The following is a 25,445-nucleotide window of genomic DNA, read 5'->3' on the forward strand; positions in this document are numbered from 1 at the left end:
TGTAAGATATTATAGGCGACCTGTCGAATTGAATTGATTACAATTGAACGTACATAATATATGACAACACACTTCGTATACATACATTTGTACGTAGCACATAACATGACATGTGCAAATAAGAAAAACAAAAATAAAAAAACTTTCAGAAAGAACGAGCAACCAGTTAGTTTGTAAATGTATTAAAATTGGTAGTACATACGTAGGTTTATATACATTCATATATAAATAATTGCATAAAAAATCTAACTAGTACGTAAATCGTGAGCACACACTCCCTGTGTATCCTTTCCACATCCACTTATCCAAAAATTATCCACCATCATCTACCTATGTATGTCCACACCTGCACCTAAAACAAAGTATATATATTATAAATATTTAGAGCATTTGTATTATTTGTATAATGATGGTATAAAGCAACAAATTATATATTAAATTTATAATTATAAAATTATTATCATTAAGTAGCTTTACATTATTTATAAAAAAGTTAAAATAAAATAAAAATTAAGATGGAAGTGAATAAGTAAGATACATACACGCAACACGAGAAACAACAAGAAGATAAAAGTGAACTAATTTGCATATTATGTAATGTAATAAACGGATATAAATTAAAGATAGAAACAATGCTAAAATATTATAAAAAATATATATAGTTTCATTTTTATTTCTCTTAAGGGGTTCGGGGTAGTCAGAGGCCCGAAAAATGATGATTTTCAACTTGTTGTTGTTATTGTTGTTTTAACAGTAATAGAAACCCCGTCATTGTAGGGTATATCACCGGTCGTCTTCGTCTGGCTTATCTAAAGGTAGGCCCAGAAACATGCTGTTTCGACGGGTTGGGTTCAGAGGGAGAGGGGTGTTAGATGAGTAGGTTTTAAAGGCTGGTTAGTGAAAAGGTGGTTAGTGCCGTTTGGGGTACCTTCACATGCTGGACATATCGCACCCTAAATACAAAAGGGTCACAACTCAAAATTTTCCAAAACTGAGTTTTTTGCATAAATTAATTCAGAGTACACATTTCTAATTGCTGCAAATATTTCGTTCACATAACTATCTTCTTTAACTGGAAAAATACAGTTATGTCTATTTCCATGTCAAGTGTGTTGCTTTTGCACGATCAACTAAAGAGAATTATTTTTAGTTGCGTTAATGGTCTCAAGAACAGCTGATTACTTTTATTACACATAAAGAGTTTTATTTTGAGTTCTGCCTCTATAACTGTAAACAGTGATACATTTCGTGGTATATTATTTTGTATTGTGCCTCTTTAGTTGTGAAAAGTGAGTTCAATTAGGTTAGGAAACTTATAAAATTAAAACATTTTATCAGTTAAAAAGGCACAACTTAAGATAATATCACTAGTTAATCGAAAAAATTTCAGTTAAAGAGTCATAAATCAAAATTTTGTTTTATTTTCGCAAACATAATATAAAATTGAAAAAAAATATAGTAGAACCTTCTTCAATGTTGTATATTTTCATGATGGAACAATATTTTCTTTAAATATTACAATAATTTTTACATAAAACGTTTTTCGGCTCTCCTGAAATTCTTAGTATTTTGAGTTGTGACCCTTTTGTATTTAGGGTGCGATATGTTTGGTATGTCGGGGTCAATTCTGGATAAGTAGGAGTTTAACCTGCTACAATATCCAGAACGTAATTGTGCCAGTTGTGGTGGCGGTTGGTGGTGCCGGCCTATCAGGAGGAGTAGTAGCCGTTGAGGCATCAGAAGCCTGTTGGCGGGAGCAACACGTGGCCACATACCGTGTGGACCACTCCCTATGAGTCTTAAGGCCTGAGCAGGTCTTAAGATGGCTCCACCTGTTGCACTTATTGCACCTAACCGAGGTGGAGTTCGGGTGGAGCCGTTTATGGCATACGCAGCAAATACCTCTGGCCCAGGGTTGGATTCAATACCAGCCCTGAGGAGAAATATTTGGAGCAAGGTTGCTGCGAGGAGTTGCTCCTGTGACGTAAAGGGTGGGGTGATGCACTGTTCACTAGACAGTGCTAGTTTACTGCGGCGGCAACCCTTGGTCGGGAAAACCCCGAGTCATTCCAGCAACGTAGAACCGGCTGCCATGGGAATGGATGATTTTCAATAATTTCTTTTTGCTAGTCTATTGCTTTATTTTACAAAAATAAAAACATTGCATTAATACATCAAGTTTAGATTTGTCCATATCAAAATTTCAACAAATTCAGCAAATTAATAATTGTAAAAGTTATCGCTGTTTGTGTGGAGTCCGTTTCTTCAGAAGTCCCTTGCGGTGATCATCACAAGTCCTTGAAGATTAATCTAAAATCAATCGGACAAGAGAAATTAGTTTTATTGAGAGATAATCTTGTGCCTGATCGAAACTTTTCTTCGATTTTTTTTTTCTTTCAAAATTAACAATATGGCGGCCTCAAGAAATATTTTTCAGATTTTCGAGAAAAAAGCCGACAGGATTTTTTTAAACAATTAAAATCCTTCGTTCAGGCACGAGTTTTTTATGTTTTTCAAAGCAGTATAAATTTGATTGAAATCTACCACATGGTTTTTAAGTTACAGTGATCACCAGTTCAAAAAACATAGTTTTGAGAAAAACGCATTTAAAGCTTTGCTACTTGCTCTCGAACGTTCCGGAGCGCCCTTTGTTAATTGTTGAATAACTAGAAAAGTATTTGTCGGATGCACTTCAAATTTTCATATAACATTTTTATTATCGATATTATACTTTAAGAAAATGAAAAAAAGAATCAATTTTTTTGAAAATTCTGACTACCCCTAATGCCTTAAAAATACATAAAGTTGGGATTGACGGAAGATGTTTTCAATTAGCCTATCATCACGTGGATGGATGAAGCATCTAGGAGAAGCTTAGGATGCCCAGCAACAGTATTTTTATGGTTTGCTTTTACTCAATTAAATTTATGATTGAAATGAAAGCTTCATAATGACGAAACTTCGCAACTTAGGGATCTATTTTAAATTTAAAAATTAACTTACAAAAAAAAAAAACACCAAAATACGTGGCTGTCTCTTGATCGAAAAAAGCGAAATCAGATCGATCATGTTGCGATAAATGGAAGACACGCTTCTAGTGTTTTAGATGTACGTACGATCCGAAAACCCAACATTGATACGACTGACCCAACATTATCCTGTTGGAACCTACATACATCTAACAAGCAAAGAATGTACGACATCGAAAAGCTGCAATCGCAACAGACAGCCAGAAAATTCGTCACCCGACTCTCACCCCTGCTCTCTGAGAGTACTGCGCAACAATACGGCATGCACGATCAATAGAGCAGGATTTCTCGTTCTTTACGTACCGTCGCCGAAGAAGAAATCGGATTTCGGCGAGCCCGAAAAAACAATTGGTACGACGAGGAATGTTACGCTTCCGCGCAAAGAAAGTACGCTATATATAGGGCCACGCTGCGAATGGGCACAAAATTTCAGGAAGCTGAAAAAGGACGAAAGACGAGAGGCCGAAATTTGTGAGTGCGAGGAGCTTCAGATGCTGGCCAATAGGAAAAACGCTTGAAAATTCTGAAAAAGTTCGGCGGTTTGAGTTCTGCCTTTTCCAAACTGAGTAAAGGAGCAAAGCGAATGGGTCTGGTAGTACCTTCAGTCATCAAGCAAACAGTCGGCGCACTCACGTATCGGCACCCACGTCACTGTTGAGAGTTATGATCTTAAAATTGTAAGAGGCTGCCTAGGAACCAGCATTAACACCGATATTAATGTCAGCTTGGAAATCTAACGTAGAATCTCTCTTGCCAACAAGTGCTACTTTGGACTAAGTAGGCAACTGAGTAGTATAGTCCTCTCTCGACGAACAAAACTAACACCCTACAAGGCTCTCATCATGCCCGTCCTAACGTATGGCGCAGAAACTTGGACGATGACAACATCCGATGAGGCATCACTTGAACTGTTCGAGTTAAAGATTCTGCGGACGATTTTTGGACCTTTGCATGTTGGCGATGACGAATATCGCACGCGATGGAGGAATGAGTTGTATGAGCTTTACGACGACATAGTCATGGAACAATGAATAAAGATCCAGCGGCTTCGTTGGCTGGGTCATGTCGTCCGAATGGATATAATGTAAACATTCCGGCTCTGAAAGTATTCGATGCAGTACCAGTTGGTGGTAGCAGAGGAAGAGGAAGGCCTCCTCTGGGTTGGAAAGAGAAGAAGGACTTTTTTCATTTGGTGCGCCCAACTGGTACCGGTTAGCACGAGAAAGAAACGACTGGCGCGCTTTGTTAAACTCAGCCAAAATCAATTAAGCGGTTAGCGCCAATCAAGAAGAAGAAACAGTTCGCAATTCGTTTCCCATTAAGTGAAAAAAATGTTTGCTACTATTTATCGTTGTTCATTTAATTTTTCCATTTTCTCCACCATTCTTAAATTCAACCTTTGAACGCTCTCTGCCTTTTGTAATGGAGTGTCAAAACAATAATGTCACAAGTGAAGAAACCTTTAATAATTGAATACTTGAATGAACCTTATATTGATAAATAAAAATGTAAATTATATTTTCAAAAAGTTTATTAACGTTCTTCTTTCAAATTAACCTAATCGTTTTGCATATTCAAAAATAAAACTTTATACGATAAAAAGCAAGTGGATATTTTTTGTATTTTTTTGGCTTTTATTTTTTAACAAAATTCGAAAAGCACAGATGTTCTAATTTACCGCAATTCAACTGAGGCGTCGCTATGGCTGAACTTCATAACTGACGAATCGTTAACAGCTGGTTGTTTCGTTAAATATTTTCCATCTCTTTCGACTTCGCCTCATCGGAAATCTAAATGTCTTAAATAGGTAACTTCAAATACCTAATCTTATATATTCCGGTAGCAAAAATGATATTATCGGTACGGGATATTGCGGAAATAAAATGTTGGCAACCCTACACAAATTAATGTAGTCATCGCAATACATTGGGCATTGGGATCGATTTACTTTTCAGCACAGTGAAAATAGTAAACATTTTGCAATAAAAATGGCAAATTTCATGCAAAAGAGTGTAGTAAACTATGCCTGCACTTGTGGTTTAGTGAATCCAATAAGCAAACTATTTTTCTGTCGGCACTGCTTAAAGCTGAGGTGTGGTTTTTGCGTCTGCCACGAAGTGAGTAATCCGTTTCCCATTTTTGTTGTCTTTTAGTTTTCACCCAAATACGTACATATATACTTATGTATTTGCCCTAGGTTGACTCGCATTTCTGTTCCAATTGCTTGGAAAACATTCCGTCGTCGGAAGCAAAGCACAAAAAGAATTGCTGCACCAATTGTTTCAATTGTCCATGCTGCCAACATACTTTATCCGCCCGAGCTACCATGGTTGTGGTTTCGAAGTAAGAGGGCAAACATTTATGATTATTTAAATACTCAGATTCGATTTGATACAGGAAATCTGACGAACCACCTAAAGAGGGCGAAGGTGACAACACCAAGATCGTGACGAAAAAAATGTATTATCTCTCTTGTTTGGGCTGTCGCTGGACATCGCGTGATGTCGGCATACCAGATCAGTCAGTTGGTAAGTGCACATACCTTGGACAGGAGAGCATTTTTTATGTATTTAATTATTGTGTGTAATCATTTAATCTTTTTTTCAGCGACTGGCGCATGGCCGGAAAATGAGTGTTCTTACCAGACACGCTTTAATTCTTTGTTGGAATACTACCAAGCCGTTGTTTTGCAAGATAAGCAGGAAAAACAAGAATATTTAAGACGTAAAACACCAAAGGCGCATAAATTTCCTAGTTTGACGGTATTTAAAAACTGAAGAATGATCGAATTAAGTAATTCGAAATGTTTTAAAATGTCGCTTATTGCAGGATCGCACTGGTTTGACTGTTTCGATGATACGTCGCCAAATCGGCTGGCCCGATAAAAATACTCAAAAGGCAAAACCTGTAAATATCACACCGTCAATTGCCAGAGATGAGCTTGATGCGTTACCTAATGAAGTATTCTCACAGGCAATAAATCTGCGAAACGGTAATAGAAAAATTAACATTGCTTTCTAAAATTTAATTGTCATCTAACTTTTACAGTCAGCAACATTAAGCAACGCCTTGGTCAACCGTCCGATCAGCCTTTCACTGTAAACAAGTTATATCCACAGCGTAGAATTCTATGGATTAAACGTTCGTTACGATGTCGCCAATGCGAACATAATGTTATTAAACCGGAGTATCATCCAACATCAGTAAAATACCGCATCCAATTGTTCGCCAATTATCACGTGCCAGACGTATTACTCGTACGCAATGAACAGCTATTGTATGCCGGAAGATCTAGCTCAATCATTCTCAAACTTACTAATCCAACAATGCATGATATGTCCATTACAATAAAACCATTGCCGAACCATGCAGAGGAGCTAGAATTGATTGAAGAGTTTAAGCTCGCATGCAAGATAAAGGAAAATACAGCCACTAGTGCAGCTGCTGAATCGTTGAAATCGATAACGAGTTCGCCATCATTGACTAGCACTACACTTTCGCGACAAACTTCTCTCATCGAGGATCCACGCATAGTGCAGCAGAAGGCCAACGCAAAATTGGACAATAATGAGATAAATTTTGTGCTCAATCAACGCGATGATTCTACCGAATTCGATGAAGATGTGCAAACGCCTCGAGAGGAGCCAGAGTAATTAAATCAATAAAATAAATTAGTATGTGTAGGTATTACAATCTCCTGTTTTACTTGCAGGTTCATAATTTGGCGCAAATCAAATAAGGCGTCAGTAAGGCTGAACTTCACAACCGATGAATCATTGAAAGCAGGCGATTTCGTTAAACTGGGTTTCACAATGGAATATACCTACGTAAATACGGTGACCAATGCACCAACTTCGCATAAGTTGAACGCACGGGTGTTTATCGATGCTGGGCAAATTGTTGCAGCTTAAAAACATTTTTTTTTTGTTTTGTCAGATCGGAAAATATGAATATCAGTATAACTTGTATATGTAATATATATGTAACGAATATGCGTTTCGCAAACTTTGCTCTAATCACTCAAATTTTGTTCTTGTTTTGTTGGCCGCACGAGTGCTGCATGCTCATGGTGGCTCCAAAATTAGGTTGATATCATTAATTATCATTGCTAAGGAGTTCTTAATAATTCTGCTTAGAATTTTGGTACTCGAAACTGGAGCAAGTTTATTTATTTATTTCAAGAAGTCAAGAAAACACATTTCAGACTGACTACTTAACTAAAGAATAATGAAAAATAAACATAATTCAATTGCAAACTTACATCTACCTAAAATATACAAGCTTACCTCTAACTAACTAAAAGATACGGCTTCAATAGTATAGAAAATACTTTCTTAGAAATTATTAATTAAAATCTAATGAAATGGAAATCTCATTAAAATAACGAAGATCACGTTCAATAGGAGCATTGCGAGTATATTTTGTATTGAACTTATTTAAATAGAATGGAAGAGCGTTACGAACAATACTGGGAGGTGTAAGAAAATTAATACCTTGAAGCAGAAAGGGGCAATCAAGGTCGCCTCTAATAACATAGAAAACAAACGAGAGAGCAAGAATCGATTTTATACTTGCTGAGAACGTGAAGTTGGTCGAAAGCAAGCGTGATGTGTAAATTTCAGAGACACCTTTTGTACACGTTCGATTCCGTCGACTAAAATAAAGGCGGCGTATTCCAACCTGAAGCGATCGAGTACAGTAAACAGCAATTTCTGGGTATAAAGGTCCGTAAAATTTGAGCTATTCCGTCGCACAAAGCCTAAGGCAGAATATGATTTTGATAAGATGAAATGAATGTAGCTATTAAATGAAAAACGACTGTCGAAAATTACACCCACATTTTTAGATGTTTCAACAGATTGAAGTACAATACTAGAATTGCTATAAAAAGTGTGAAAGATAATAGGGATTTTAGAAAAAGTGACATGATAGCATTTTTTGCCATTTAAAGAAAGTTGAGAGTTTTGCCACCTCATAACCACATAACAAATTTGTCTATTATCTGCTTGAAGCCTGCATACGTCAGTTGTATTATCTATAACTGAAAATATTTTGAAGTCGTCAGCATATAATAGAAAATCAGCAAATAGAAACAATTGCTAATGTCGTTTCTGGACAACACAAGAGTAGCGGACCTAAAACACTCCAGAGCAGGCACTCAGAGGATATACCATCAATTGTGACCACACAACGCCTTCCACATAAATAGGATTTCAACCATTGCAGGAGAACAGGGCGAAACCCAAGCAAAAAATAATTTATGTAGTAAAATGTTGTGAGAGATACTGCCGATAGCTTTGAGAAAATTCGTATAAATGCAGTCGACTTGCTGCCCGGTGAGGATCTATTACAATATTCACGAAAAACGGCGAGATTAGACACTGAGAACCGTCCAGTGATGAATCCATACTGATTGTGCAAAAGTAGGCTTTTAGTGGCATAGGACATGTTTTCTACAAGATTTCTTGCTAAATTAGAAGATCATTGTAGTACTAATAGATATAGAGCATTCATATTCGTATTCAGTTTCTTCCAACGCTAACTGAAGTTGTGTTGCTGTTGTTGTAAAAGTATAAACATTCCCTTTAAATGTTTGAGGAATGCTGCTAGTTGTTGTTGTTGTTGTTGTTGTTGTAGCAGTATCTTCGCCCTGTCAGTGTAGTGTAATTACCGATCGTCTTCGTCTAGCTCATCTAACGGTAGGCCCAGGAAACTGGCTGTTTCGACGGGTTGGGTCCAGAGGGAGAGGGGTGTTAGATGAGTGGGTTTGTTTGGGCATGTGAAAAGGTGGTTAGTGTTGTGCGGGGTGCCTTCGCATGCCGGACATATATTTAGTATGTTGGGTGAATTCTGAATAAGTAGGAGTTTAACCTGCTACAATACCGAGAACGTAATTGTGCCAAGATTACGCGGGACTCTCGGGGAAGCTGGAGCTCTTCATCTGCGATGGGTGGTGGTTGGACTCCGATAACGGCATTCGGCGGTCGGGAGCTTAAGAAGGTGGTAAGGGTTTCCCGACGGATGTCGTTAATGGCCTGTCTGTATACTGTCTGATCCTGGAGTGGTCTGTCTGTTTTGTCCAGGATCTCGTCCACGTAGTTGAGGAAGTGTCTCCTGATGTGCCTGGGAGGTGGCTCGGGCTCGAGCAGGTGTCTGCATGGGTGAGGCCTGCGGTGACACCCTAGCAGAAACTGCTTGCCGAGCATTTTGTTGTGCTCCTTAAAAGGGAGCATGTTAGCCTCATCGTGTAGGTGTTGAATTGGGGACATCAGGTGACATCCTGTCGCGGTCCTAATGGCAGTATTCTGGCAGGTCTGTTGTTGTTGTTGTTTTAACAGCATAGTTCGGGGTTTTTATTCCCGACCAAGGGCTGCCGCCCCAGTACACTAGCCCTGTCTAGTGTATCGTATATCACATTCCCATGGCAGCCGGTTCTACGTTACCGGAATGACTCGGGTTTTTATTCCCGGCCAAGGGCTGCCGCCCCAGTACACTAGCCCTGTCTAGTGTATCGTATATCACCCCACCCCTTACGTCACAGGAGCAAACTCCCGCAGCTAACCTGCTCCAAATACTTCTCCTCAGGGCTGGTGTCGAATCCAACCCTGGGCCAGAGGTATTCTACTGCTGCGTCTGCCATCAACGGCTCCACCCGAACTCCACCTCGGTTAGGTGCAATAAGTGCAACGGGTGGAGCCACCTTAAGACCTGCTCAGGCCTTAAGTCGCACAGGGAGTGGTCCACACGGTATGTGGCCACGTGTTGCTCCCGCCAACAGGCGTCTGATGCCTCCACGGCTACCACACCCCCTGATAGGCCGGCACTACCAACCGCCACCACAACCCACACCTCCACGGTGAGGAGCCTATCGGAGCAACACAACTCCCCTTTAACCCCTCCTATCCCTTCCTGCTCCAACCCCAGTGCGGGGACAAACCAGCAGCTCCTGGTCCCCCGTACAGTCTGTTCCGTGTGCCAGACCGTAATACCTCGGAATCTGGTATCAGTCCAGTGCAATTCCTGCAATGGCTGGTGCCATTTTCGGAGATGTTCCGGCCTGCGCACCACCCGTGAGTGGACAACTGCCTACGTTGCCCCCTGCTGCAGAGCTCTGCACCCACTACCTCCCCCGGAGGAGCGGCCGCCCACCACCATCAGGCCGCAACAACCACAGTGGATTGCACAGCAGGTCCAACGTAGACAACCCCACGCGTCCCTCACCCCCCGGATTACACTGACCTCACCGAGAAGCTTCAAGCTTCTCCAGTTTAACTGCAACGGACTTACGAGTAAGGTCGACGAGATAGTCGACTTTATGAACCGGCACAGTATCAAGATAGCTGCGGTCCAAGAAACAAAGTTGCACGCTAGGTCATCTCTGATCACCAGGGATGGCTATAACGTGCACAGACACGATCGCGAGCGAGACAACGGTGGTGGCCTAGCGTTTATAGTCCACCACACTGTGCAGTATCGTCTTATCGATGAAGGAATCGACCCCAGGGACAGCACCTTAGAATGTCAAGGCATAGCTGTCCGGTCAGGCGATTCCGAGCTCGAAATTTTTAATATATACATACCCCCTGTCACCTGCTGCCCGGCAGGATATCACCCTGATATAGGTGCGCTCATCAGAGGTGAAAACCGATTGGTTGTAGGTGACTTCAATGCGCATCACGATCTTTGGCATTCAAGCCTGCCAAATGATCGTAGGGGACAGCAATTGGCAGAGCAGATAGACGACTCGACATTCAGCACAGTGAACGACGACGCCCCCACCAGGGTAGTGGGCAATTGTAGCAGCTCGCCTGACCTAACAATAGCTAGCGCGGGTCTGATAAATAGCATAACGTGGCGACCTATGCTATCGCTTGCATCTGACCACTTGCCCATTATCGTCTCGATCGAGAGACCTGCCGATTTCGTTTCCGCGAATCACCGGTCCTATTTTAACTTTATAAAAGCTAATTGGGCCGGCTTCACGGAATTCACCGAGGACACCTTCGCCGCTCTTCCCATCCCCACTGATGTGCGCGTCGGCGAACGCGCATTCCGCAAGGTGCTCACAGCTGCTGCGGCTCGCTTCATCCCAGCTGGATGTTATAAGGATATCCGTCCCCACTTCCCAGCAGAAGCAGCCAGTTTAGCAAACGAGCGTGACCACCTACGCCAGGCCGATCCCGGGGTTCCCCGCATAAGGGATCTCAATTTGGAGATCCGGCAACTGGTAAATCAACATAAGCGGACTAAATGGGTTGAGCACCTGAAGACTTGTAACCTCACCTCCGGAGTGAGTAAGCTCTGGTCCACCGTTAGGTCCTTGTCGAACCCGACGAAACACAACGACAAGGTGGCTATCACCTTCAACGGTTGTACTTCGTCGGACTCGAAGAGATGCGCGAGCTATTTTAGCCGGCTGTTTACACTGCATCCTCCGGGCGACAGAACCAAACGTCGTGTTACCAGAAGGCTGCACAAACTGACGAACGACAGTGCGCCACTTACTTTCTCCGGTGATGAGGTTCAGGGGGCCATCAACAAGTCGAAATCTTCGAAAGCCATTGGCCCTGACGGACTTAACGCGCTGATGCTGAAGCATCTGGGACCCCTGGGAGTAGGATACCTCACAAGGGTCTTCAATTTGTCTCTGGCCACTCTCATCATCCCTGACAAGTGGAAAGCAGGGAGAGTGGTCCCACTATTGAAACCTGGGAAACCCGCCAACCTAGGGGAGTCTTATCGGCCGATAACTCTCCTTTCCCCAGTAGTGAAGACACTTGAAGCCCTCCTACTCCCACTCTTCACGACCCACCTGGCCCCAGCCCCACATCAGCACGGATTCCGACGAGTGCACAGCACCACCACGGCACTCACCGCCATAAACGCCCAGGTAAATCGCGGGCTTAACCAAAACCGCCCCTGCGAGAGGACTGTCCTAGTAGCGTTGGACCTAAAGAAGGCTTTCGATACAGTCAGCCATTCCACGCTACTAGATGATATTTATCAGTCGACACTCCCGCCAGGGCTGAAGAGGTGGTCCGCGAACTACCTGAGCGGTCGGCACTCGTCAGTGATTTTTCGAGATCAAATGTCAAAGCAGAGGAAGATTAAGCAAGGCGTACCGCAGGGTGGTGTCCTTTCACCCTTGCTTTTTAACTTCTACATCTCGAAGCTCCCCCAACCACCAGCGGGAGTTTCCCTGATCTCATACGCTGACGACTGCACGATTATGGCGTCGGGCAATGACATCGATGGCCTGTGTTCCAAAGTGAACAACTACCTCACCGACCTTTCTCGCTTTTTCACTGCGAGGAATCTCCAACTTTCCCCCATTAAGTCCACGGCGACCCTTTTCACCACCTGGACAAAGGAGGTCAAGCTGTCCCTTAAGGTAAAAGTCGACGACACACCAATTCCGACTGTGAATAACCCCAAAATTTTGGGTGTAACCTTTGACAGCTTGCTCTCCTTCTCTGCGCACACAACCGCAATTGCCACTAAAGTCCAAAATCGCAACAAGGTCCTCAAATCGCTGGCCGGCAGCACTTGGGGCAAGGACAAAGAACTGTTGCTTTCGACATTTAAGGCAATTGGCCGGCCGGTTCTAAACTATGCTGCGCCTGTCTGGTCGCCTGGCACTAGTGATTCGCAGTGGATAAAGCTTCAGACATGTCAGAATACCGCCATTCGGACAGCGACCGGGTGCCTCCTGATGTCACCCATACAACACCTGCACAACGAGGCACAAATGCTCCCAGTCGCGGAGCACAACAAACTGCTCAGCAAGCAGTTCCTGCTGGGGTGTTACCGCAGGTTTCACCCCTGCAGACACCTGCTTGAGCCTGAGCCGCCTCCCAGGCACGTCAGGAGACACCTCCTCGACTACGCTGACGAACTCCAGGACAAAACTGACCGAGACCTACTGGACCGGACAGTATTCAGACAGTCAATAAACGACATTCACCGGGAGTCCGTTACCACCTTCATGAACTCCCGTCCCGTGAATGCCGTGAAGAGCTCCAGCTTCCCCGTGAGACTCGTGTAACATTGGCACAATTACGTTCTGGATATTGTAGCAGGTTAAACTCCTACTTATCCAGAATTGACCCCGACATACCAAACACATGTCCGGCATGTGAAGGTACCCCGCACGACACTAACCACCTCTTCACATGCCCCCTTAATCAGACTCATCTAACCCCCCTCTCCCTCTGGACCCAACCCGTCGAAACAGCATGTTTCCTGGGCCTACCCCTAGATGAGCTAGACGAAGACGACAGATGATATACCTACACTGACAGGGCTAACTATGCTGTTAAAACAACAACAACAACTGGCAGGTCTGTAGCTTCGTCCACTGCGTATCACTGGTTCCAGGCGACCAGACAGGCGCGGCATAGTTGAGAACCGGTCGGCCTATTGCTTTGAAAGTCGACAGCAACATTTCTTTGTCTTTGCCCCCTGAGAAGGAGAGCAAGCTGTATTGGGGTATCATCGGCGTGCACCTGAAGTTGCAGCTTGACCTCCTTTGTCCAGGTGGTAAAAAGGGTCGCCGTGGATTTAGTGGGAGAAAGTTTTAAGTTTCTCGCAGTGAAGAAGCGAGAAAGGCGGGCGAGGTAGTCGTTTACCTTAGAGCATAGTCCATCAATGTCATTGCCCGACACCATTATCTTGCAGTCGTTGGCGTATGAGACCAGTGAGACTCCCTCTGGTGGCTGGGGGAGTTTCGAAATATAGAAATGAAAAAGCAAGGAAAATGCTGCTAGTCTGATGATATACATAAATCTGGGCCGTTCCGTTGACGTAGAACCGACTGTTCTGAAAACGCTAGGCCCCGACCACTCTCTCGCTCGCGATCTATGCAGTGTTACAGTTAAACTATAGCTCCTCGGGATGACTGTCGTAATACGGGGTGTGAGGCAGCCGGTTCTACGTAATGGGAATGAGATTTTTCACGACCAAGTAAACTAGCCGTTTCTAGTGCACCGCTTTACCCTATCTTTAGTTCCGGCAGTTCAATTTGACAGAGACCAATTTCCGAAATTTGTGTTTTATTATTTCATCATTAGAAGCGTATTGGTTAGAATAGGTTTCTTCTTATTATCCATAACCTATCAGAAAAATACTATGAGACCTCAGGGATTTAGATAATTTAGATTTATTTATTCAAATTACTTGAACCACAATTCATACATTTCTATTAAGATACATTTCCACAAAAACTGCTTATTTGATTTTTAACAAATATCTGCAGCCATTTCTTTAGGTGGATTCGACAGTCTGTAATTAATTTAGTGCTTTGCATTGCGGATATAAAGAAAGGGAACAAGTACAATTAAATATACAAGGGCATACAACATATTGTTTTCTTTGTTGTCGATTTTCTATCACTTTAATAAAACCTATTTTATTATGAAGCGACAGTGCGCCTAAAGAGCCATTTTTCGACCTTCAATGGAAATCTCAACAGCACGTCTTGACGATTTCAAACGTTTTGCGTCCAAAAACTTCTTCATATGCTTTTCGAAGCGATTAGGCTTTCGTTTCGTCGACTGCAATAAAAAGTTCAAAAATAAATAAATTATTTTTTTTTACTACCTCTCTCCACTCTAGTCGTCGCATAACATACCGATGAAATTTCTCCTTCAACAGTTGATTTTGGACGTACAACATAATCTTTGTTCGACGGCAGAGGCACTCGTGCACGCGCAACCCAACCTGGATCACCAGGCCTTAGTGGTTTTTCTTCGTTCGATTTAGTAAAAGCTGAATTCAAGCCCCTCTTTTTGTTTGAGGATGTTGTTGGCTGCGGTTCGGGTGACTTCTGGCGACGTGGCATTTGTGCTAAATCTCGTTCTTGTCGTTCCTCCTTTGACATCGCCTTAAAATCGCAGCTCAAATTAAAAATTGGACGAGCCCACTCCGATATTAAACGTCCAGCTCGATCCCGATTTGGTTTAGTTTCTTGTGGATGTTTATATAAATACATAACCGCCTTTCCGATTCCCGACTGTTTTAAGTAACTTTTGTCAATAGTGGGAAACTAAAAAATAAAATTTATATATGTGTCAATTCCATATGCATGAGAAATATAAGCTTACATCTGCTAGTAGCCTTAAAATGTTATCGCGTATTTGCACACAAGGTAAACTTCTGTTTGGTAGTGGTGCCAACCAGTCTGTAAGCACGTTCAAGATGTTATGCTCCAAGAAGGCTAGTTGCAAATCTTTCTTAATAAGTTGTGACATGACCATCTTCAGCATTGATATTTTTTTTGTTGCAGGACTGCCTTCCATATTCAATTGTCGGTCTTCATCGGCTGCGTTTTTCATTCCAACTATCAACTGATCGATTAGGTCATCATTGTCATTTATTAAGCTGATATCACGTTTTCGGCGGCGTACGCGCTTTTCTTCCTTCTTACGTAGTAACATAGCATCAAAATCCGATACAAAATTATCATTCCTATAAATTTAACATTGGTACATTTAAATTTAATTTGTTAAATGAAGATAAAAATTTTACATACTCTCTCATATCGTCAATAGGAATATTTTCATCATCTGAACTGTCCACTGTTTTTTTCGGCTCAAGACCTTCTTCATTCCCCTCTTTTGCAACTTCGTCTTTTTCTTCTTCATCCTCGTTGTCTGTGTCCGTTATTTTAGCCCTCTTATTTGTTGGCGAGGGACCCTCATCTTAATTAGAAAACGTGACAATGAATTCTTAAATATACACAAATGTTTGAATAGGCTGTATTTGATTTGTCTAGGCATGTACGCTCACCTTCCGAGTCACTTAAGATATTTCTCTTTCTTCCTTTTTTCACTGTAGGTGATCGAGAACCACTACTTCTAGAACGGGATCGCGAGGCAGACCTTGAGCGACTACCAGATCTCGACTTTGAGCGGGCAACAGATCCAGAGCGTGATCTAGACCTTGACTTCGAGTGGCTGCGACTGCGACTTCGGCTAATTCGACTGCCTGAACGACTTCTAGATCTAGCTGATCCACTACGAGAGCGGCGCGAACCACTACGGGAACGCCTGGATCCACTACGTGAACGTCTGGATCCACTACGTGAACGTCTGGATCCACTACGGGAACGTCTGGATCCACTACGGGAACGTCTGGATCCACTACGTGAACGTCTTGATCCACTACGTGAATGTCTGGATCCACTATGTGAACGCATTGATCCACTGCGAGATCGCTTTGAGCGACTTCGCGAACGTCTTGAACCACTGCGCGACCGGCTAGATCCACTGCGTGAACGCATAGAACCGCTACGAGAGCGTGCAGAACTGCTTCCCGAGTGCCTTGAACCGCTGCGCGAACGTCTTGAACCACTGCGGGTACGTCTTGAACCGCTGCGCGAACGCCTTGAACCACTTCGTGAACGTCTGGATCCACTGCGTGAACGATTTGAACCGCTGCGATACCGTCTAGATCCACTTCGTGAACGTACAGATCCACTACGAGAGCGACGGGAACCACTTCGTGAATGTTTTGATCTACTTCTAGACCGCCTTGATCCGCTTCGAGAATGTCGGGTACCATTATTAGAGTGAACGGAACCACTGCGCGAACGATGGGATCCGCTACGAGAACGCCGTGAACCACTATGTGAACGAACTGACCCACTGCGTGATCTGGAACGCTCGACGGAACCATTTCTTATTTTTTTGGTTGCATCTTTTCCAACGCCATTTTTTGTTACCGCACTTAAACTCCGACTCCGACTACGACTACTTCTATTGCTTTCTTTACTTACATCACCAATTGCAAGCTTTTGACTTGGACTAGCACTACGACTACGGCTTTTTGATTTAGTGTTTGCATTACTATTAATATTGGCATTCACAACAGTATTATCTTCTTTTGGTGATGCTGGTGCCTGTGGACTTTGTGAACGCGACTTAGATGGGGGCGACCCTACCTTTTCAGCAATTTTTTCTACAATCGCACTGGGACTTACGGGATCACCATTACTTCGCTCTTGTTTTTCTTCTTCTGGTATCTTTACAGAGTCTTCTGGTTTACTTTCCTGAGTCACGAGATTTTCCTCGGTTTCTACCAGTGGTGATTTGTTCGGAGTTACTGCGGAAGATTCCGATGGGCTAGTCACAATAGTTATGGCCTCGCTGGCTCCGTCAGACATTTCTAAATAAAAAAATTTCAACGAAATGCGTAAAACTTTTGCTAAATACGACGTAACCTCACTTTTAGTTTACTCGACCTTCTTTGACGATTACACTTACCGTTTCCTGCAGTTTCCATGTTCTTAAATACTTTCTACAATGGCCACACCGAATAAAACGGTTTAAGCCTAAAATATTAATGCGATTCCAATAAATTATAGATACTTTCTGCCAAGTCGAGACGGGAAAATTGACGCTTTCTGACACAAACAACTATATAAAATAATAATTAAGGATGGGAGCTATTAATCGATTGAAATCGAAGCATATTAAACTGGCAACAATCAAGAATGATAGAATAACAAGGCGAATTGAATGCCATGGGCTGCGACTTTCAAAAAAGCTGACCCTGTCGGGCTCCAAGAATATACAAACAAGAGGAAGGGAAATTGCTTGTGTGAAGAGCAAGAGCAAACGAAATCAATAAAACAACCAAATTCAAGAAATTTTTCACACACACTTTGTTGCCACGACATCTTCCGCATAACAACGCAAAAAACTGCATTTCCAGGCTTTGTATTAATTTTTGTTTTCCCAATTTAACGCACGGCACTTCCTTTTCATTCGTTTGATTACACAATACTACCAAGCCATTCACTGAATTTTCCCAAACATGTAATTTCTTCTACTTTTGTTCGTTTGTTTAGTTTTGAAAAGAATATTGTCGTCAGGCTTGTCAACTCCTGACAAATAAATGAACTGTTTTGGGAAGACCCCACCTTCAGTATTCGATTCGCCTTGGTTATTAAGCACATGTATATAAGCAGGGGTGCATGCGCATAGGGTATTCAATTGAATAGGGTATTCATGCGTAAGGTAAACGTGTGAAAGAGTAAAGAAATAGTTAATAAAGTTATTCACTAAAGCAAGCAAGTTGTATTGCCATTAATTTGTCACTTTTAATTTCGATCAGTAGAACTCAGAGAAATTATTGTGAGATGTTCTATTTGGATAAAAACGTAACACTATTATAATCGGTTGTTAAATTAGTTGTTCAACAAATTAACATAAAAATTATTCCATAAAAATTAAAATTGAACTATTATATTTTTTCACTGTAGTTTTTAACATTTTTGTATAATTATCTCAAATGTTTACTGTTTTTCGAACTACTGCAGCGCGACTTAGGAATGCTTTCATCAGAATCCAACCACCATCATCTTGACACAATTGCGTTCGGGATATTGTAGTACTTTAAACTCTTATTTTAAAATTTAGTTGTTAATATTATTCGCCATTTCACCGCTCGCTAACTCTATGCTCGATTAACTTGGCAAAAATTTGCGAAAAGCAACAACAAAGTTATCGAGTAAGATGCGCTGATATAACTCACTGTCGTTCAAACACATGTAATATCAGGCAACTCTATTCCCTCGTTGCCAAGATATTTTCATTTATACCAATTGCTTCATCTATTCGCCACTTGCTAAGGCTTGGCGAAAAGAAGAGGCATATTATTTGTTTCCTTCATGTCGTATGGCCTCTTTTACCTCAGCTTATATCCAAAGCAATATTGATAGCATTTGAGTATCTATTGTTAAAAAAAATTTGTAGTAGACGTCATTCTCATGAAATTAATTCTTTGCAAGTGTGGATATGCCGATCGCTGCTCTAGAGATTTCACCTTGTATGCATTCGCTTGCAACCAACTGACAGGTCTGTCTTTTTGAATTCGCCATCCGAGTTCGCTTTAACGTCAGCACTGCAGGTCAACAAACAAAAAGAATACAAATTACTTTTTGTGAAGAGGAAAAGTACGCAAAATAATAAACCGGGAAAGAAATAAAGCTGGCAAACACAAGAAATTATACACAAACACGCGCTTTCTGCCACGGGATTATTGGCAAAAACACCAAAAACAAAACGCATTTGCAGGCATTTCGGTTTTCGGAAGGTTCCACCTTTTGTATTCCATACACAGTGATAGTGTCAAAATATTAAGTGTGGCATTATTTGCGAAAATATTTTTTTCATTATACTAAATATTTCCCACAATTGCTGCTTAACTGCCAAGTCTGCGCACTGAAAACGAATGCCATTGCTACCTGGCACACTTTGTATCATTACAGTATGAGCGCACAAGAATGATAGTACACCGATTAGTTTCTGTACACTGTGATGGACGTAGCTATACAAGGTGGTGGTGTTTCATCAGCTGTTTGGTTCCTGACTGTCAAAGTGAGAGTATTTGTATCTTCTTTCCCTCTTCTTCCTTCAGCTGAATTTTGACAATAGACTCACAAATTGTTGTATTTGTAGAATCAATATTAACTTGCATAGATTTCCCTGTCGCTTTTCGAGTTTTTCGAATAAATACTTCTTTTTTTCACGTGTGGCTTCAGTTTTATTTAGTTCCTCTTTACGTACATGTTTAGTGAGTTCACAAGTCGTGCTATTTGTCAATAATTAAATATCTTTGAAATATTTAATGAACTTTAATACTTTCTTATTAATGCATCGTATTTCTCAAACATATGCATTACATTTTTTTTTATACTTTGGCATGGTGCAATTTAGATAAGTGTGTACATAAATATCAATATAAATTTCGAAGCATGGCAGCGCTGTCTGAAACTACACAATAGCAGAGAATTTGGAATTACTTGTTTTGACCTTAAAAAAAGCGAATAATATTGAATTGCATTGTAAAATAATTACTCATGATGAGCATTTGTCGTATTCCTGCCGGCTATGAGGACGGTGAGGACGGTGAGGATTACTTAAGTGAAGTGATGCAAAAAATCACTGTCGTACCAGACATTACAGTCGGTGCGGGTCTGAATAACGAAAATTTCGACCGCAACCTCAGCTCCGAAGTAGCCTCCTGGTTCTTTTTCTACAAGGATGAATGGAATTCATGTAAGTATCTTTTGGCAAGAATTTCTTGCACGTACGAGTATTTGATTCTTTAAAAATGCATTGGGTATATGTTGTTCTTTTTTTTATCTAGACAAACGTATGCCGTCTGCTCAGCACAATCTCAAAGCTATGCTAATGACTGATGAGGATCCGCTGCTATTTGCCTTAAAATTATTTGCAAATTGTCCAGGATGCAATAACTTAAAAAACAAAAGCTTGGCACTATTCAGTAAGGATTCGCTTTTTATACTATATGTTTATTATATATTAACTAATATCTATTGAATCTACCTACATAGTACTGGAAACCGTTTGTGACCTTCATAAAACAAAGCCAGAGATATCTACTAATTGCACAGACAACACCCGCATGATTGCTTTCAATTTCGTGAAGACTTGCGGCATAGTACCGCTATGTAAGGCTGTGATTTCCGCGTATGAATTAAAAAAGATTCGTGACCTTTTGGTGCCTAAAATTAAGGATTTAATAGCAGCAGGGCATATCAAAGATGTAAGTTCGATCAAATAAAAAACGTGATTTTCAAATAATTACACAAGTTAATTTAACAGGCTGCACATTGGACGATGCACTTGCAAATTACACATATTTTTGGGATTTTTGATATCGTATTCCCATTAATTCTACAAGACAAAGTGTCACTAGCGGAGGAGTATCTTAATGTTGCCAAAGATTTGGCGTTGCCGACAGTGAAGTTTCTTGATTCCCTACTGGATAAACAAAAGACTGTTATAGACCATTGTGAAGAAGTATTAACGTAAGTTACGGTCTGGTTAAATTATTGTATATCATCTTGAAAATATTTAAAATCTCTAAATAATTATTTTGTTTTATAGAAAATATGAGTACAAAGATGTGAAGTATAATATCTTAACCTATCGCCCCATGTCCAAATTAGTCACACGGCTGGCGAAGAAATACAAGATTGACGCTCATGATACACCAAATCTGAATTTTACAAAAGCTTGCTCGTATTTACATTACTTGTGGCGTAAATACCGAGATGGTGGAATGAGTCACGATGCCTGGGTTGAATTGGCACACGACGCTGCAGTTACAAAACCAATACAAATGGATTTGATTAAAAATGTGGTCGCTTATGGCGACATTAAAGAGGCGGGCTATTGGATAAGTTTCTATAAAATACCACTGGAAGAGTGTCCGGATGCTGTACTCGACTATTTGAAACAAAATCGACCTGACAAACATAATACCAGCAATAAATCCTCAAAATCCGCTAATAGTAGTCGCGGAGCTATGAGTAAATCAAAACGCTCGAATTCTTTCAAAAACAATCATTATTTAACGTTAAATCTCCCCGTTGACTGCATTATTATTGTCGATGATCGAGTGAAATTCCTTCAAATGTTAGATCATTTAGAAGGTCAATTGCTGATAGCGTTCGATTCCGAGTGGAAGCCAACGGTTTGCAACGAAAACGTTATTTCAGTCTTACAGATGGCTACTATGGATCGCGTTTATTTATTAGATTGCCTATCGTCCAATCTTAGCAATGAGTTGTGGCAGCAGCTCGGACGTAGAGTGTTTAATAATTTGGAGATTCTGAAAATAGGTTTCTCCTTACACCAGGATTTGCGTATGTTGCATAAATCATTGCCATTAGAATTAAACCTCAATGCAAAAACGTGTTACTTGGATTTACGCGAATTATGGCGACGCTTAAAGTACTTACAAATTGTTAAATTTCCATTTGAGTGTGCCTCTAACTCGGGCGAGAGCTTATGCACCTTGACCGAAATATGTTTGGGGAAGAAATTAGACAAATCAAATCAATTCTCGAATTGGGCCAATCGACCGTTGCGTCACGATCAAGTTATATACGCGGGTAAGTAGAAAACAGCTTTCTTTAGTAAATGATTTAGATCTCATCAAAATAGTTTAATATTATAATATATTGACGCTAAATACTTGTTCCTTTACAGCACTGGATGCGCACTGTTTATTGCTAGTATACCAGGTAGTCTCAGAAATACTGGTACGTATGGGTTTAGATGTTGACCAGGTAGTCGATGAGGTGACAACTGGGAAAACCGGCTACTTGTTCCAAAAGAAACGCGTTATTACCGAGCAGAACGATGAGCGCAGTTCAACTAGGCCAGTTAAAATGGATGCAGAAGGAGTTAATTCAGTTAGTGCAAAAAATGAAAACAATAGGTACGCGTGCATTTGTTACTATTTAAAAAAATTTACTATGCAAGTTATTGAAATACTTTAGGTCAATTGGGACAAAATTTATTTGTGATACCATGATGACTGGGCTGTCGAAAGAGTTCCGTAAATTAGGCATCGATTGTGTGGAAATCATCAACAACGATTTGGGCTATTATATTGAATTAGCTAGAAAAGAACACCGTTATATACTTACACGAGATTCTCGTTACGATTTATTCGTGAACGAATTGCCGCCAGAACAATGTCTACAAATTCCTAGTGACTCCAGCGTAGACCAAGTACTAAATATAATACGCCTGCTGGATATAAAAATATATGAATGCAATCTCTTTACACGTTGCTTGAGCTGTAATAGTAATGAATTCATATTCGCACTGAGGCATGAAATGCAAACGATGCGTTTTGGACAGGCTCTGGATGAGATTAAAGATATGAGTGCGTTAAATATGAATCCATATGGAAAAACTTATCACTTATGTGCGTATAATATTTCTTTATATATATTATTCGTTAATTTTATTTGGTAAAATATTTCTTGTCTCATTATAGTGAATGTTAGCAGCCATATTGTGAAAACAAAAACGACCTATCGGGGCAAGTTTATCAAGTTGAATCGGATTAGGTCGCACATATTACGCTCGAAGGAATATTTTTATATATGTGATGTAAGTGTGTGAAAGTAGTCAAAAATTTTACGTATTTTACGTGTGATGCAAATGTCTTTATAGAATTGTGGCATTTGTACATGGGACGGTGCTTACTCCATACATAGCAGTGTCAAGGATGCTGTTCTGAGCGATGTCTTCGAAGCTGCTACTGCTCCTGGAATTTGAGCACATAAATATATATGTATTGTATATATATAATATTAAATCATGACGACTGACTTTTTTGCATTGAGTGGTATTAAGTTAACACTGAGAAGATATTTTTTTCAATTTCTCAAACACATAAGATCCTTTTTATATAGCTCTATATGTGAAAATGTATACCTTTATATTAATGAAATCCTATTTTCATTTTGTGTATTCAAATATAAACGCCTATTAACTTATACATATGTATATTCGTATTTTTAAATTAGTACAAAATCAACAACATTACAAATAATGAAAAGTACATTGACGTAAATTGAGAGTACATGAAAGAAACGAAATACAAATTAAATAATGCATATGTATGTTAGTAGTAAGTACATTTAATCTAGAAGTAACAAGTAAGAGGATACATTAGTGTAGCGTGCAAATCTCAATACAAGTAAGACATAAGTGTCTGTAATAAATGAATTTAATAAAATGTATGCTAGAAAATTTATTTACTCGTTTTGTTTCCCTTTTTGGTGTTAAGACATGATAGACACGCACATAAATGTTTTCAGTAAGCCATGTCCAGTTTTAAGGTCCCTAGATTAGGGACTTTATGAGGTTTGCACTTCGACCTATTGGTTTTTTGTGTCCTCTATTCATCACGGCCGCCGTAGCCGAATAGGTTGGTGCGTGACTACCATTTGGAATTCTTCGACATAAAGATAATTTGGGTACCTGGTCACAGTGACATTGCGGAAAACTGTGAAGCGGACGAGCTGGCCAAACAAGGGACCTGTGAGGCAATGTGTCCACGAAAGGAGAGGATCGGGATCCCCTTGACAACCTGCGCTCTACTCCTGGAAGGATGGGCTATGCACCAACTCAGCGAACGCTGGACAAGTACACGAACGTGTAGGGTAGCGAAGTCCTTCTGGCCACGTTTGGATAGGAGGCGCTCGAGGGATATCCTGGGGATGACAAAATGTCATCTCTCAAATTTCGTGGGCATCATCATGGGGCACTGTCCGCGAGGTACACATGCCGTGAGACTCGGAATTACTTCGAGTCCTTTTTGCGTCAGCTGTATGGAGGATGAGGTGGAATCATCTCAGCACCTGCTCCTAAGCTGCCCAGCCTTCGCGGGACTAAGATTCAAATATCTTGGTTCTCACTTCTTTTCTGCGCCTGCTGATATAGCAGGTGTTGATAACAAAAATCTGATGAACTACATCAGCAGCATAATGAGGTTAACATAACTGCGGACTAGTCACCGTTCGTAGTCCACAAACACTCATCACTCCCCATCCCTTCCCTTCCTCCCCCCTCTTTCTCCTTCAATGGTATCACAAAGGACGAACCAAACTATTTCGTCCAAGTGGGCCCTACCCTCTGGGCAACCATTACAACCTAACCTAACCTAACCATTTGGAATTCAGAGAGAACGTATGTTCGAATCTCGGTGAAAGATCAAAATGAAGAAAACGTTTTTTCTAATAGCGGTCGCCACTCGTCAAGCAATGTCAAACTTCCGAGTGTATTTCTGCCATGAAAAAGCTCCTCATAAAAAATATTTGCCATTCGGCTGTAGGCTTGAAACTGTAGGTGCCTCCATTTGTGGAACAACCTTGCTTAGAGCTTGACAAACGGCGACTGCTTCTGCAGTAAAAACAGATGCACAGTGCGGTAAACTTTGTATCCGTAGAGTGTCGCCGTTTGTGTCAACCACTGCCAAGCTGGGTGGTACATCATCAGATTTTGAGCCATCTGCGAACCACAAAGTCCAATTGGCAGCTTCATAGTATGTCTTGCGCTCTTGGAGTATAGAAAAGAATGGCTCGGGTGATGTATTTTTTTTTTTTTGCAAATATGGACAAACTGAAGACGCGCGACCCGTTTTGGGTTTTATGCTTGGTAGTTCTCCACCGGATTAGACAACTCCAGCTTGTTGACGATTCGAAGTATTTGATGCATAACAGAAGGAACTATTTGTTCGGTTAGATCGGATGGAGTTGGATAAAAAAAGAAGTTTAGAGATGAGTCTCGCTCGAATCTGATGTATTCTTTTTTCAATTGTTGGTAGGCCAGCCTCTGCTGAAAGGTTTTTTATTGAAGTTGTGCGAAGTGGAAAAATGCTCGTTTGCGCTGCTTGGTGATATACCGGCATGAAGATGTTTAAAGCCGATTTTGGTAACTTCCCAAAGAGTAGAAGCCTGTAGTCGATTTTGCTTAGCATAAGTGTTTTGGTTAATAAATTTTTTAAATTAGAAAAGTGGCAAATCCATCGGTAATTATGAGAAAATATAATTCAGGGGATACATACGTCCAGCAGCGCCAAAAA

General features: G+C 41.0%; 3 protein-coding genes across 4 annotated transcripts; 2 read left to right on the top strand and 1 right to left on the bottom strand.

Annotated features, from left to right (window-relative positions):
• Positions 1-4,912: 4,912 nt before the first annotated feature.
• LOC128858105 (dynactin subunit 4) lies at positions 4,913-7,434 on the top strand. The gene is made up of 7 exons (XM_054094091.1): positions 4,913-5,146; positions 5,227-5,372; positions 5,427-5,557; positions 5,637-5,791; positions 5,859-6,021; positions 6,078-6,678; positions 6,742-7,434. Exons 1-7 carry the CDS (start codon positions 5,018-5,020, stop codon positions 6,938-6,940), a joined length of 1,524 nt encoding a protein of 507 aa, XP_053950066.1. The 5' UTR covers positions 4,913-5,017; the 3' UTR covers positions 6,941-7,434.
• Positions 7,435-14,164: 6,730 nt separating this feature from the next.
• Positions 14,165-17,462, bottom strand: LOC128858107 (protein IWS1 homolog). The gene is made up of 6 exons (XM_054094092.1): positions 17,291-17,462; positions 15,816-17,192; positions 15,559-15,727; positions 15,131-15,494; positions 14,659-15,072; positions 14,165-14,581 (listed from the first exon to the last, which is right to left on the bottom strand). Exons 1-6 carry the CDS (start codon positions 17,307-17,309, stop codon positions 14,459-14,461), a joined length of 2,466 nt encoding a protein of 821 aa, XP_053950067.1. The 5' UTR covers positions 17,310-17,462; the 3' UTR covers positions 14,165-14,458.
• A 2,011-nt stretch (positions 17,463-19,473) lies between these two features.
• Positions 19,474-23,615, top strand: LOC128858108 (exonuclease mut-7 homolog). Of its 2 annotated transcripts, XM_054094094.1 has the most exons (10): positions 19,474-19,604; positions 19,748-20,089; positions 20,181-20,318; positions 20,389-20,600; positions 20,660-20,865; positions 20,945-21,954; positions 22,052-22,283; positions 22,345-22,778; positions 22,851-22,966; positions 23,030-23,615. In XM_054094094.1, exons 2-10 carry the CDS (start codon positions 19,891-19,893, stop codon positions 23,132-23,134), a joined length of 2,652 nt encoding a protein of 883 aa, XP_053950069.1. In that variant the 5' UTR covers positions 19,474-19,604; positions 19,748-19,890; the 3' UTR covers positions 23,135-23,615. The 2 variants fall into 2 exon arrangements, with proteins under 2 accessions (XP_053950069.1, XP_053950068.1); XM_054094093.1 differs by having other exon boundaries at positions 19,474-20,089.
• The last annotated feature ends 1,830 nt before the right edge of the window (positions 23,616-25,445 follow it).

Source organism: Anastrepha ludens, chromosome 3 (genome assembly GCF_028408465.1).
Source record: "Anastrepha ludens isolate Willacy chromosome 3, idAnaLude1.1, whole genome shotgun sequence".
Lineage (NCBI taxonomy): Eukaryota > Metazoa > Arthropoda > Insecta > Diptera > Tephritidae > Anastrepha > Anastrepha ludens.